The sequence below is a fragment of the Gymnoscopelus braueri genome (assembly GCF_963280865.1).
Source record: "Gymnoscopelus braueri genome assembly, chromosome: 1".
In the NCBI taxonomy this organism is placed as follows: domain Eukaryota; kingdom Metazoa; phylum Chordata; class Actinopteri; order Myctophiformes; family Myctophidae; genus Gymnoscopelus; species Gymnoscopelus braueri.
The window spans coordinates 55,773,861-55,788,649 of record NC_137603.1 but is presented as its reverse complement, the minus strand read 5'-3'; the positions used below and the strand labels follow the sequence as shown (position 1 = coordinate 55,788,649).

At 38.4% G+C, this 14,789-nt stretch overlaps 1 protein-coding gene across 1 annotated transcript in view; it reads right to left on the bottom strand.

Moving 5' to 3' along the window:
• Positions 1 to 452: 452 nt before the first annotated feature.
• LOC308089203 (vascular cell adhesion protein 1-like) overlaps positions 453 to 14,789 on the bottom strand; it is a 32,218-nt gene continuing 17,881 nt past the window's right edge. The window contains exons 10-17 of the mRNA XM_080433778.1: positions 6,058 to 6,426; positions 5,612 to 5,923; positions 4,955 to 5,221; positions 3,567 to 3,833; positions 2,355 to 2,666; positions 2,155 to 2,260; positions 1,938 to 2,040; positions 453 to 1,843 (exon numbers count right to left, since the gene is read on the bottom strand). Coding sequence (XP_080289904.1) covers positions 1,601 to 1,843; positions 1,938 to 2,040; positions 2,155 to 2,260; positions 2,355 to 2,666; positions 3,567 to 3,833; positions 4,955 to 5,221; positions 5,612 to 5,923; positions 6,058 to 6,426 — 1,979 coding nt within the window. The 3' untranslated portion in view covers positions 453 to 1,600. The remainder of the gene's footprint in view (positions 1,844 to 1,937; positions 2,041 to 2,154; positions 2,261 to 2,354; positions 2,667 to 3,566; positions 3,834 to 4,954; positions 5,222 to 5,611; positions 5,924 to 6,057; positions 6,427 to 14,789) is intronic.

Below are 14,789 nucleotides of genomic sequence, written 5' to 3'. Positions count from 1 at the left end.
TCTAAAATGACACAGATGCGTTACCGGATTGAATGGGTTAACAAATCAGGGTGGAGACAAGACAGGTGACAGCAAACAAGGGTAGACAGGAAGCTACACAAGAAACACCTGGGGAATTAACAGACCAACAAAACTCAGACCTAGACAGAGAACATTCTAAACACAGTTTAGTGGGTTTAGCTCACTGAGAATGACTTTTCAGAATGACAGGGGTTGAATAGCGCTGGCATCGTGGGTTTGTTTGGAATTGGCGTAGCTAATTTCATACATGTAACATTCACCTGGTCTGAGGGGGGAGGGGGGGGTCATCCTGGCAGGCAAATCTGTTTTGCCATAGTTGGAATGAACAATCTCCAGATCATCCACCCAGGGAGTGGACGGCGACAAGAACACAGATGATGGACCCAAGCAGAGATGACAGAGGCAGAGCAGGTGCAGTTCAACAGGTTTATTATTATTAATCAAATAACAGGAGGTATCGTTTGTTGCAGAATAATATGTTGATGCAGGCAGAGGTCAAAAAACATCAATCTGTTGTGCATTAAGGCAAACAAATCCAAAACAAGGAACAAGCTAAACTATCCAAGCACTAGGGAATAAAGACTATACAGTCTTGCTGGAGAGTGATGAACACAGTGTAGAACAAAGACAATACAACGGCTGGTATTTATACAGGGGCAGGTGAGTAATTGGGAGCAGATGTGGAAGATCAGGGGCATGGCAGACACACAAGGGCAGGATCTTAAAAGACAATACGGGTAATAATAATAATAATAATAATAATAATAATAATAATAATAATAATAATAATAGCTCAGATTTATCAACGCTTTTTTAACGCTTTTCTAAGTACCCAAAGTTGCAAATAAAAATTAAATAAAAACATAAGTGCTAAATTAAAATAACAAAAGGTTAATTATAGGTTGGAGAGACATCTTAACTAGCTGATAACTACGAGTAAAACAGTGAAACAAAACAAGAAACACAATTAAAAAAACATATGTACAAAATAAAATAGGGAACACAACAAAGTAAGACATTAAATACAAAGTAAAATGTTAAATACAAAGTAAAACAGCAAACACAATAAAATATACTACAACATTCAACAGGGAACACAATCAAATATTAGGAAAACAGGAAACAAAATATTACTATGGGACGGGTGTGCATCTATGACATTATGGCAGCGTTTCTAAACCCAGATTCATCATACAGATTCTCCATCTGCAGTGCTTTACTCAGGTGATAAAGTAAGTGTTGGTTCCCAAGCCATATGGCCCATAGGGCAGAAGCCTATTTCCTGTTTCTGTACCGTGAGGTGGCTTGATTTACAAGTGCATCCCCCCAACCATGATGTATAAGTACATCTCCTGGACATGATGCTAGTACAGTATGTAGCAGGGACTTGCCCCCAATCCAACCCTTGATGCTGAGTGCCAAGCAGGGAAGCCTTGGGTCCCATTTTTATAGTCTTTGGTATGACCCGGCCGGCGGATTGAACCCAGACCTCCAAATCTCAGGGCGGACACACTAACCACAAGAACACAGAGCATGTTTCTCTCCTCATCCAAGTACAAACTAGCAGCCACCATGTCCATCATGTCTTATTGTTTGTTCTTGATGGATTTTTCTTGTTCTTCCAAATCACACTGGAGTATATCACATCACTTTGATCAACTGGCACAGAGCTTGGCAGGTTTGTTGTAGATGAGGACGGAGGTTCAGGTCCTGGGTTAGGCGCTGCTAGATCTGGATTCTGAGAATGTGTATTCTGTTGTCCTGCCCCCCTCAGCTCCAGGCAGTTGACATAGATGTCCTCTGTCTCTGACATGCCACAAACCTGAAATCCACAGCATACGTGTCTTAGATACAGATATGCTAATGATGATTTAATGTCCTCTGATTTTAGTAGGATAATGCATGAATAATAGTACCTCATTTCCCTCCTCATCTGTCAGGGATGCTCTCCTCCTCACAGCATTACTGCTCATCCCTGTGACTTGATAGGGTGGATTGTTACGCTGCTTCTGATGAGCCCTGGAAAATAACAGTTTATACCGAAATGACGGTCAGGGTAATTAATCAAACAATCAATCATGGTAAGTAGAATTGTGGATGTTGTGGGAAAGCCACAGTGAGGTGTTACCTTACCTTTTAGCAAACACCAGAGCACACACCAGCAATGCTGCCAGAACAGCAATAACGATGAAGAGCAGCAGTGATGATGGTTGACCTACAGTAGACTCGTACAATCCTACTGAAATGAATAATGGAAGATTATTCCCTGCTTTAAAGAATATCAAGAACGTCTAATGTTTTTTAAAGGCCTCAAAGGTATTCATCATACTAACCTTGAGTCTCCACGCATCGAACACAGAAGTGATGACTGGCAGATCCTAAAGAGTTGCTACTGAGGCAGACCACAGTGGGTGGCCCCTTCTGCTCCTGTGGTCGTTGGGACTGGGAGATGCTGATGAAGCTTCTCAGGCCTGTGTCGTTGTTCAGAGGTTCCTGCCCGGTGGTAAACGTGTCTGATTGGTTTACAGGCTGCCCATCCAGTTTCCACAGGGTTGTGGGAGACGGTTCCCCCACACTGTCACAGAAACACCTGATCTGGTCACCAGTTCTGATGCAACCAGAGGAGGGCAGGATGTCAGGAGCGACTGTAAACAATGTAAAATCTGTAAGGGCATGGTGGCACTGATCCTCTTTATTTCTTTATTAACTTTTTCTCCCCAATTGAGTCGTTATGCCAATTGATTCCTCCCTACACACATTTCTGTGTTGTCACTGCTGTTGTATCCTACTGACTCACCTATCAATGAGGAGCCCCCTGCCGCTCCAGCCCGTATATTACATGCAAATATCACCCTCCCCAATTTATTTCTACTATAAAATACATTTATATTGCCCACTGGCCCACCAATGTGAATGTCATTCATTATGAAATTCACTTAATTTACCATTGTAACATTAACCGTTAGCTTAACCCATTTAGACCTGAGGCCGATTCTAAAAATGCCATCTAAATATTCTGAAAAACTTCAAATATTTATTGAAAAATTACAACAAATGTATGTTGCTATATACTGTACATAGCATAGCAAAAAGAACCCCAAAAGGGGTTCCCGTCCTGAAAGGAATAGTTACAAAAAGGGGTTCCCGCCAAAAATGTGTTAAAGGGATACTTCACTTTCACATAAAATAAACATTAAAAATAAATATTTAAAAAAAATGAAAGAAGTTATGGCAAAATAAAGGCCCCCTCACACATTAGTAGGACACTCTAATGCGTGAGGGGGCCGTGATTTTTCCATTACTTTTTTCATTTATTTTTTATATATTTTTTAAATGTTTATTTTATGTGAAAGTGAAGTATCCCTTTAACCTTAGTTTTAGCTTTTACTTAGTTGGCTTCACTGTTACAAGTCACTGCCCTTTACTGTAGTTGGACCAAAGGGATCAGCTGACATGTTGTAAGCTGATCAAATCTAAAAGACCAGAGTTGCCTAACAGATATACAGTATAAACACCAGCTTCTATGGATGACACACAGTACTTACATTCAATGTTAAGCGTGACTGTTGCGTTAGATTTTCCATGGACGTTCTTCGCTTCACAGTAGTACAGCCCACTCTTTTCCCTAGGAGTCTGGTTGAAGGTGAGGATGCTTCCAGAACCAACTACAGTCTTATTCCCTTTGATAAATGTATACCAGGTGTATTCATTTACAGCGGGGTTGGCTGTACTGCTGCAGGTCAGATTCACAGTTCTGCCCTCTTGTACTGTAGCAGAGGGACTGACTGACACTGTGGTGTTCCTTGGAGGATCTTTAGAAAAGAAAATACATTGATTAATCATGTACTGTATGCATTCAACACTATAATCATGATTACTGATGAGGATTGTTTCATATTATTGTATACGCTGATGTGTAAGTGACCAAAATGTGCATACTTTGCATGCATGTTGACAAACAGTTTGTACCCGCTGTCACATTAAAGGGATATTTAACTTTCAAAAAAACTTTGGGTCATTTTACCGTCTACTCAGGCTTATCTGAGCCCCCGAGACCGTTTTTAAGTTGCTTGATTTAGTATTTAGATATTTGATATTAATTTTATCAGACACACCCCCCACTTCAAACTCAATTTTTAACATGTTAGATTCATCAAAAACACCCGTCCTTGGTTCTGGTGACTCACCCTGCCCTCCTAATACGTAAGGGAAGCCGTGTTTTTTCGATGACTTTCTTTCATTTTTTATTTTTTTATTGTATTTAAGCTTTTTAATTTTCCCCCAAAAATATAAAAAATAAATGAAAAAAGTTATCGAAAAAACACGGCCCCCTCGCGTATTATGAGGGCAGGGTGAGTCACCAGAACCAAGGAAGGACGGGTGTTTTTGATGAATCTAACATGTTAAAAATTGAGTTTGAAGTTATAATGGGGTTTTATAGGAAGGGGGCGTGTCTGATAAAATGAATATCAAATATCTAAATACTAAATCAAGCAACTTAAAAACGGTCTGGGGGGCTCACAAAAGCCTGAGTAGACAATAAAATGACCCAAAGTTTTTTTGAAAGTGAAATATCCCTTTAACTCTACCAGAGCGATGCATTTACTGTTGCAGGTCAGAGTAAGTAATGCTGCCCTCTACTGAACCAGAGTCACGGATATTATTGGTAAGGACAATGTTGTAGGTTGCAGGCTCTCATGTTGTTGTTGTTGTTTTTTTGTTGTTGCTTTTTTTTAACATTAACCGTTAACTTAGTTTTAGCTTTTACTTCTACAGTAAGTTGGCTTCACTGTTACAAGTCACTGCCCTTTACTGTGGTTGGACCACAGGGATCAGCTGACATGTTGTAAGCTGATCAAATCTAAAAGACCAGAGTTGCCTAACAGATATACAGTATAAACACCAGCTTCTATGGATGACACACAGTACTTACATTCAATGTTAAGCGTGACTGTTGCATTAGATTTTCCATGGATGTTCTTCGCTTCACAGTAGTACAGCCCACTCTTTTCCTTAGGAGTCGGACTGAAGGTGAGGATGCTTCCAGAACCAATTACAGTCTTATTCCCTTTAATAAATGTATACCAAGTGTATTCATTTACAGCGGGGTTGGCTGTACTGCTGCAGGTCAGATTCACAGTTCTGCCCTCTTGTACTGTAGCAGAGGGACTGACTGACACTGTGGTGTTCCTCGGAGGATCTAGAAAAAAAATACATTGATTAATCATGTATGCATTCAGCAGTATAATCATGATTACTGAAGATTGTTTCACAATGTTGTATACACTGGAATGACCAAAACATGTGTTGACAAACTCTACTCTCTGTAAACCTGGCTGACATCCATTAGCTATTTTACCAGTTAATGGATATGTACATTTACTGTTGCAGGTCAGAGTAATAATGCTGCCCTCTAGTACTAGTACTGTAGGTTGCAGGCTGCTGTATGCCACATTACCTTTCTATCAAACTTGCTGAGTCAACATTGATACAGAAATATGTTACTTTTTTTCTGGTCATTTTAAACATTTCACCCTTTAATCTGTAGTGTTATAAATGTACTAGATGAATCCAGTACAGATTAACTCACATTGAACATGGACTGTTATGTGTGTATTAGATGTCAGAGCTCTGTTGCGAGATTGTCGTTTGTATGAAACAGCACAAGAGATCTCCAGTCCATGGTGGATATGAGAAGCAGTGAAGGTCATATCAGATACCAATACTTTGGTTTTATCTTCATTCTCCATCAGTTTCTCCTCAGTGTTAGCCAGTCCGGGGGTCCATGTCAGAGTTGGTGGCAGAGAAGAGCAGGGGACTGCAGCAGAGCATCTTAGTCTAACTGGGGACCCCTCACTCACATTCACTGGGTCTTGTGTTAATGTTGGTTTGGGTGGTTCTTCTGGTATGAAGACGTATATGGAGTAATTATTACACATGAGCACTTAATTCCATAATTTGATTTATAATGCAGTATATCCATAATACGTTCAGTCAAAGTATCGGTTAACAATTGTAATTTTACTCTATGCTTACCTTTAACCAACACCTTCAAATGTTGTTGTCCAAAATCATATTTAAGAGCGTTGTTGCATTGTAGTCTGAAGTAATAATCACCACTGTAACTGGAATCCATGTTGTTCAGGATTGTGGTGCAGTCCTTATTATTTAAATTTCCAGTCAGAGTTCCAGTTAATCTCTGTATAGCTTGAGGTTTGTTTGAAGATGGGTTAAATACCTCTTCGCCATTTGTACCACCTATTTTCCAAATCCCTTTGCAAGTGTTATCTAAATTGTTATTGAATTCCCGTGGAATCGTAAAGGAACAAGGGATCGTCAGACAGGATCCACGCAGAACCTCCATACTCTGAGGCACAAAGGCGGCAAACCTTTGGCAGAGGGAATCTGAAACATAAAACACAAGTCTTTCAGTAGGGAATGGTGAAGAGTAAATGATAGATTGACACTTATTTACATTGACAGATTTGATAACACTGATTGCATCTAACCTTTTAGTTCTTGGTACATCTGTGAATGGCTTAGGTCCTTCCTAAATTCCTACGTGGTTAACATACATGTTCACTGAATATGCACAGAGCAGATCCCTTAGATCATCAGATAAATATTTCCTCATTATATCTAGAATAAATTCTAAGTTATGGTGCGGTCATTATAGTCATACTCTATATGGAACTCTCTACCACTTGAATTAAGGTCTGCTACAGCAGTATTCTTCTTTTAAATGCAGACTGAAAACACAGATTTTTGATTAGGTGCAAAGAGTGTTGTTATCTTATCCTTTTATTTAATTTCAATACATCCTTATATATGTTTGATCTTATATATAATTATGTAATAACTTATATGTTCCTAGTACTATCACTTATCTCCATAGCGGATGCTATGACTGCAAAAAGTAAAACACTGTTTCCCCCCGCAGCTTCCTCTGGTCATGACAGCTGAACATTTACACAGCTTTGGGCAGGTCACCCGTCCTGGTTATTATATGTGATATATTGAGTGCTCCTTTAGTTGTTGTTCTCATTTTCAACCTTTTTTTAATGCAAAGCATCTACCTTGCATGACCTAGTTTGTCATGAATTTGCTTTTCAGGGACACCACTTCCTTCTCCCAACACCCCTTTTACTGAGAACTGTAATTCAAAAAGCTGTGCAATTACCACTATCTAGCCTGGCATTGCCAGACTTTCGCACTGGCAGATTCGTCTGGTTTCCCGGGCTAACCACTATCTACGTACAGTACATCTGTACCGTTGTAAGTATTATGCATGTTTTAAAAGTATTGTTTTTAAGGCCACTTGTACTAATTGCACTGCAAATCAAGAGTGTTAATTTCTACCAGCAATCCCAGAATGCAATCATTGTTGTATACAGTAACTTACCATGCAGCATGCATCCAATAAGGAAACATATCAGAACTCCAGACATGTTTCTCTGTCACAAACAACTGAAGCTCTTTGTCTGAAGAGGAAGAAGCTTGAGTTGTGAACAATTCTGGAGAGAGCAGATAGAAGAGGTGAGATGTTACATAACACGTGGTTGTTATTATGATCATATTAATACTACTACTACTAATAATAATAATAATTATTATTATAGTAATAATACATTCAGATACAAAGACCAGCATTTGTTCCTCGATTTGTACTCAAATAGTACCAATCGCACACTGTTCTGAAAGTATTTCCTGTTGGCCTGATGGTATATGTTTTTTTGTATTTGTTTATTTAGCAACTTCCCTGGTCAAAGGTCAAAGGCACTGTTCTCTAAAATACTAACTGCTTGTTCTTGTTTTTGAGCAGCTGAGAAATGTTGTTTTCACAGCTCAACCCTTTTAACGGTTTACAAAGTTAGACATAGTAGGCTACTGTAGAATTTGGTGGTTTTCCCCTTGTTTGTGAAAACGTTATTGATCCTGTTTTTAAACACACCATCAGTTACACAGAAAACCAACACAGTTCAATGTATACACTCTGTCAGGGGTAGGCAACCTTAGGCACGGGTGCCAACATTGGCACAGGGGAGGGTGATGACTGGCACAGTGGCATAAGTGTGAGAGAGAGGATTTGTATTTTTAAATAAACTAAAAAGTCCCCTCACATCTGTATGCAAATGACATCCTGCACATAATTCTACATTTATTCAAACTCTGTCTCTATCTGGGGAGGGAGGCTGGGAGATAGGTGGGTTATTGCTCTGAATCTAGTGATCATTACATCCTGATTTGAATGAAAATATTTCAAAATAAGGAGAAGAATAAAAAAATAAAGGTTGTTATGCATTTGGACAATCAAAATATTTTGGAAATATATTTTGATGTGGCGTCATAATTAAACTTAAATAAAAACATGGCACTATGTGCTTTACAATACAGTTTTCTTTTGTTTTTGTTGTATGGGTTATCTGTACACAACAGAATCTGAAGGAAGAATCTTTGTGATAAAAGAGAATGCATTCATCCAATGCTTAAAGACATTTAAACTATGCAACCTTAATAATATAAAAGGCATATCATTCAAGTAATGTACAGTACAGTATGCAATGCTGTAAAACAGATGATCTGAACAACACTTTTATAACAGGTTTATAACAATCTTTCTTTTGCTTTAAATACGTGACCTTAAATGAATGAATTTCCATCATGTTGAAAGTGTTATATCTTATACTTACGTTAGCTCTGTCAAGTAGATGGGTGGTTGAATTGAGAAATGAAGTTCCTTAGAAGTGAAGGTGCCTTGTCAACTCCCATGTGTGACCCAGAATGAGGAACTTTGGATTTGTACACTTCACCAAATGACAAATAGCTGATCTGTAAGTTCACACGTCGCATCGTAACGCATTGTGAGCTTGTACTGTAGATCTGCTATTTGAGCTATTTTTAATGTAATATATATATTTTTAATAGCGATGCCAGGGTCAATGTAGTTCACATAATCTTTTTGTATTACATTGTAAAGGTCTGATATTATTATCAACCATAAATATTGAACATTAGACAGTCTACATTTCCAAAAGGAAATTCTTGTATTTAATTTGTTCTGACCAGAAGCAAGGATAAAACATATCCCCACTGGCCATGCATTAAAATGAATTACCAGGTGATCAAATGCATGGATTTTGTCTCCTTTTCTCCATTCTGCTGTGACTGGGTGGATAAAAAAGTAAAAGAGTATGCAACTATACTCCAAGCTAGATTCCCACATTGTACACTTAAGTTCCTACATATTGATATCTGCTGCTGCTACCTGATGTATTACTTAAGTCTGAGGTACTCTGCTTAATGTTTTGAGTACACACATGATACTATTATATTTATACTGTATATCTCTGTTATCCGGCCGGAACCAGCTAAATCCAAAATGGTTATTGTTCAGGAAATGAAAAACAAAATATCAATTTTTCTGAAAATGAAGAAAACCTTATATTTTTTAAAACAAAGCAATACTGCCTCATCAAACTTGGTATTATGACTTTATATATTATCAGATACTTGCATGTGTCATTATATTATCATCACTTTACCCAAATCCAGCTCAAGTGGAGTTAGGAGTTTTGTCCAAACACAAATCCAGCGCAAGTGGAGTTAGGAGGTTTTGTCCATCATTGATAAGAACAGCTGGCAATGGATCTCAAAGCTCACAACACATCACAACGCATTGTGAGCTTGGAGATCAGCTATTTATGGTGAGCGCCATCCTCATATACTAAGTATAGATCAAGCTGAATTCTGTACTTTTATTTTAACATGCATTGTAAACAACCATGGATCTAACTGTTACCACTGTTGTTCTTCTACAGTTGAGTGCAACAAACAATTCTGCCTCAATACTCAATCATGTATTTAACAAAAGCAATCATGGCACACCAACAATAAATAAATGGCATATAAATACAAAATACATTCATGAAAAATATAATCTGTAGCCTATCAAAGTTGAATTGACCTATCATATACCTATCAACATTTTATTATCACACTGTTGTGTGTTGTGTGTGTGTGGTGGGTGTTTCTTAGTGCTTTAGATTGTCATAAAAGCTGTGAAAGTTTTTGGCATGATCTCCTTGAGCTCTTGGAGATGTTTGAAACAAACTCCTGCGCACACTCATTCTCTGTCCATTAACATTTAAAAAGAAAACACGAGCAGATGACCTTTGTGAAGACACCCTTCTCCTCTTTACTGGGGTGACATCTATCAAACCTTGCACATACATTCTCTTCTCTTCCCAGTTTATGTTCTCCCAAAAGCATTGAAAAATCTTCTCCCTGTCTGCCTCATACAGAGCAGAGCTTCTCTGAGAGCCTGAGAGGAGGGGGGAGTTGTTTGTTTTTGACGGACAGTTTGAGGGTCCAATGGAGTTAGGAGTTTTCGTCAGAGGCGCTTTTTTTTAATACTTTTCATATGTTATTATTTTTTTTTAAATTACACAGTGAAAAAACAACAACAGTGTTTCACAAGAACACTGTTGTAACTAAAGAGATTCAATTAAAGTTTTGTTTTTTGTTTTGCTTGTTTTACATGCATACATAGAGTTTCCACTATGACCCAATGTTCTTGCTCCAGGTTTCACAGTTACTTCACCAGGCTTTTGTGGCTGGAGGTGCTTCTGTTTTGTGAGGTCATGCACAGCATGAGCTGTGATTGGTCTACTCTTAGGTCACTCTTTAAGATACATACAAGCAATTGTTTTTTTTCTCTCTCTCTCTCTCTCTCTCTCTCTCTCTCTCTCTCTCTCTCTCTGCATATACTGTACCATATTGGGAGAATTACTTAGCTGATGTTCATTGGTCAGCCAGAAAAAAAAACCTTCTGCTATAATGTAAGGGCTCAGTGATGCTAAGAACAGTACAGCAAGCTATCTCCTCATTTTACATTTGGCTGCTGTGTTCCTGCAAGGCCGTAGCAACCATCAAGTCATCGGGTAATGACGTTCATGTTGATTGACATACCCTGATGAAGGTGAAAAGCCAAAACCAAAATATTGGAACCATGCCATCTTCATTTTTGCAAACCATGTCACTATACAATTAGCCTCGATCTCCAGGCTTTTATTGTTTAGTGTTGCTAAAAAATAAAAGCCTGGCCCAGCGCGTCGGTGTACTCGGTATGAGGAAGTGTTTCACTTCCCAACCAACCAGAGTGCAGTGGGCGTCGCTCGTAATGTTGTGTTAACGGGGCGGGGGTTGACGGACAGATCGGTGAACCAATGGGATCAGCCGCAATCTCTCGCCGGCTCTTTACACCCGCCCCTCTATACACGAAATCAGGAGCGTTGGGGCAGTCTACTATACAATAAAGCAAGCTATTTTCTGTGTATACCCAAAATAATTAGGGCACTGATACAGTAGGTTTAATTGTTTTTTGATAGTTAGAACTTACTGTAGTACAGCCAAAGTTCAGCACAATGCTACACCGTTTACGTGGTTGGTCATGTACTTTAAACCTTATAGGCTGGACTGAATCCCACCAGAGTATCTTCCCAGTGCCTCGTCAGTCTGTCTCAAAAACAGAAGAAACTAGAAAAAGTGCTCCTTGGAGCACAGGTCTCCGCCAGGTCAGGTAGATTATTGTGGGCCAGCAATGTTTGGAATTCACCAATCCGGAAGGAATATAAAAAATCGGACAGAACCATCTTGATCACTTCACTAGAGATAATGTGTACCGATTTGCATGATGTTTGGACAACATTTGTAGGAGTAATATAAAAAAGAAAGTGTTGCAAAAATCGGGCTCTGGTGGCACTATAATAGGGCAATGTTAAAAGGGTGGCATTTGATCTTCAACATAGTGCGAATGTGCGTGCAAAGTTCCACCACAATCGGACGCTGCGTTCATGATTTGCGGCATTTTGTTCAAAACGGGCCACTCCTGCAAACTTTAAATGTCAATGTTAGCCAATGAGGATGGAATATGAAAAATCAAACAGATCCATCTTGATTTAGAGATCATGTGTACCGATGTGCCTGAAATTTGGAAAAAATCTGAAGGCTTAATATCATTTTTTTTTAATATAGATATATATATATGCAAATGTTTGAAAGGTCGCAGTCATGTGACTAGCACAGACCACAAGAAAGTGCACAACACAAAAAGCACAGCCTACATGTGAAAAGCTGGTCAGGGATGTTTATATGTACACATACTGTACAGTACTGTACTTGCAAGTAAATCACAAGCCATCAAAAACAGAAGGACACTGGTCAACACTGACATCAGAGTCTATGTCCTGTACCAGTGCTTCTCAAATGATATTACAGTCGTACCCCAAAACGTACATTGATCAGGAGGACCCAATATAATTCCATACATAGTACTATTGATATAGTTGTTGATTGATACCGTGTTCAGGGGATTCTGCAACCCAAATTCAGGTCTTGAATCAATGGTTGAGAATGTTTTTATTTTTTTTTGCAGCACAATACTTACAATACGACCACGATCCTTAACACATGTACCTGGAATGATGCGGTCTTGCGCTTTATGTTTTGGTGTCAGTGTAGAAAGGATCAAATGGGCAATGCAGTGATGTACAATGGCATTAGTGTAATGTCTTCCTCCTCTACATCATCAGTTCCAGTGTTAATTTACGGTAAGCCCTTTCAGAAATTGTGGAAATGGCAGATCTAGAAGTTCACAACGCATTGCAACACTTGTGAGCTTGTACTTCTGCTATTTGTGCTACTCTTTTTTTACTTACAGTATAATGACAGAAACAAAATAGAGATGCAGGGTTGAAAGTGGTTAACAAAAGGTCCAAATGCTCTTTTGGGCCATTAGGGCACCTTTTGAGTTGTGAGCAGTACATAACTAACTAAATGCTCTGTTTATGCCAGTTAATAAATGCTACTGTATCATTGCAGTGTATTGAGAAAAGAGACTAATGTATAAAAGTAAACATGGTCCTGCTAACAAAACTACACAACAGACTGTTATTTTCAACGCGTATCCAAGATTAAAAAAAAAAAACAATAAATGCATTTCACCAATAAAAGTGGATCTTTGTCACCAAAACATATACAATATATAGCTAATATCTCTGAAGTCATAGAACTCCATTGTTGTCCAAAAAACACCTCATAGTACTGTTGCTTTGGTCAGTGCAATTCATTAGTGCAAATCGATGAACCTGGACATTGTAATCTTTCCCATGACAACTTTATGTAGCGAAGGTGAAAGCTTTTTCCATCTCTGTGCCCATGCATGACGTCGTCTCTGTCGGGTGGAAACCTCATGTCCAAAACTGTTACTTTTAAGGATTCAAATTCAAAAACAGAAAAAAGGTATTTTTTACAAACCAGTATTGTACTGCACATGGCTTATGAAACTATCTCATATTTTGACACTACTTGTCTTTTTTTACGTTATGGGAGGAAACTGATTACAAAAAGATAAAATATGAGAGAAGTGAGCAGTTACAGAAGTGGTCAATTTCATCATCAAATTTATGTTGAAATTTGTGGACCAGTAGATCATATCTCACACTAGATATACTGTAAATGGTACTAAATAGCAGTAAAAGTGGTTCTCTGGCTGTGTGTGTGTGTGTGTGTGTGTGTGTGTGTGTGTGTGTGTGTGTGTGTGTGTGTGTGTGTGTGTGTGTGTGTGTGTGTGTGCGTGTGCGTGCATGCAAACAAGAAGATACATAGAAGGAGGCATGGCTGGTACAGTATCAATAGTGCAGCAAATGTTGCAAATATTCAGATGTATTGAAAAACGTACAACTACAGACTAGAAACAAATGTATGAACATTTTCCACTGAAAAAAGTATACATTCATATTTTTATGATTATTATTGTATGATAAATGGACTGCATTTAAAGTTTTGTTTTTGTCTGTCTGGCCATTCAAATGTGCTTTATAATGCAACATTATAACTGCAACAACAGTGTAACATGTGTAACATGCAGTGTAACCTGTGTAGCATGCAGTGTAACCTGTAACCTGTGTGGCATGCAGTGAAACATGTGTAACATGCAGTGTAACATGTGTAACATGCAGTGTAACTGTGTAGCATGCAGTGTAACCTGTAACCTGTGTGGCATGCAGTGAAACATGGGGGTTACGGGACATCGGAATAATGGGATGTCTGAATAAGGACATGGCACCGTCAGCACTCGCTATGCAACACTTTTTTTTTTTTTTCAATAGTATGTTTATTGATTTTCAAAGACAAAACAAGACAAGACAAAACAGACAAACAGCTCAGCTCAGACACAAAGGAAGGAAAAGGACACGGATACAAATATAGATTCCAAATACTTACAGTGGACCAAACAAAAATATAACACAATATATATATACATGGTTGGTGCTTGACATTACATAAATGGGTGAGTAACTACCCCAAGAACAAAAAAGAAATACAGATCACAGTACATATATCCACAACAGAAAAGATGAAAAATAAAAATGAGAAACAAAAAAATAAAAAAGCAAGGATTCAGACATTATACCTCAAGGTCAGCGGTATCACTCCTGTTAAGGAACCCTGTCGTTAAAGTATCAGCTAGTTGAGGGCCAATAAAGTGTAGATATGGGTCCCATATTTTATAGAAGGCATCGGTTGTGGAACGTAGGAGGCAGGTTAAAAATTCCAACGGCATGCATTGCATGATTATTTTGTGCCAGTCTCTTTTTGTTGGTGGTTTCTCATTGATCCAAGATAACAGAATATTTTTCCTCGCAGCGTAGGTTAGAAGATTAAACAAACGTCTATGAAACTTGTTAATAATCTTTTTATCAGGAAGT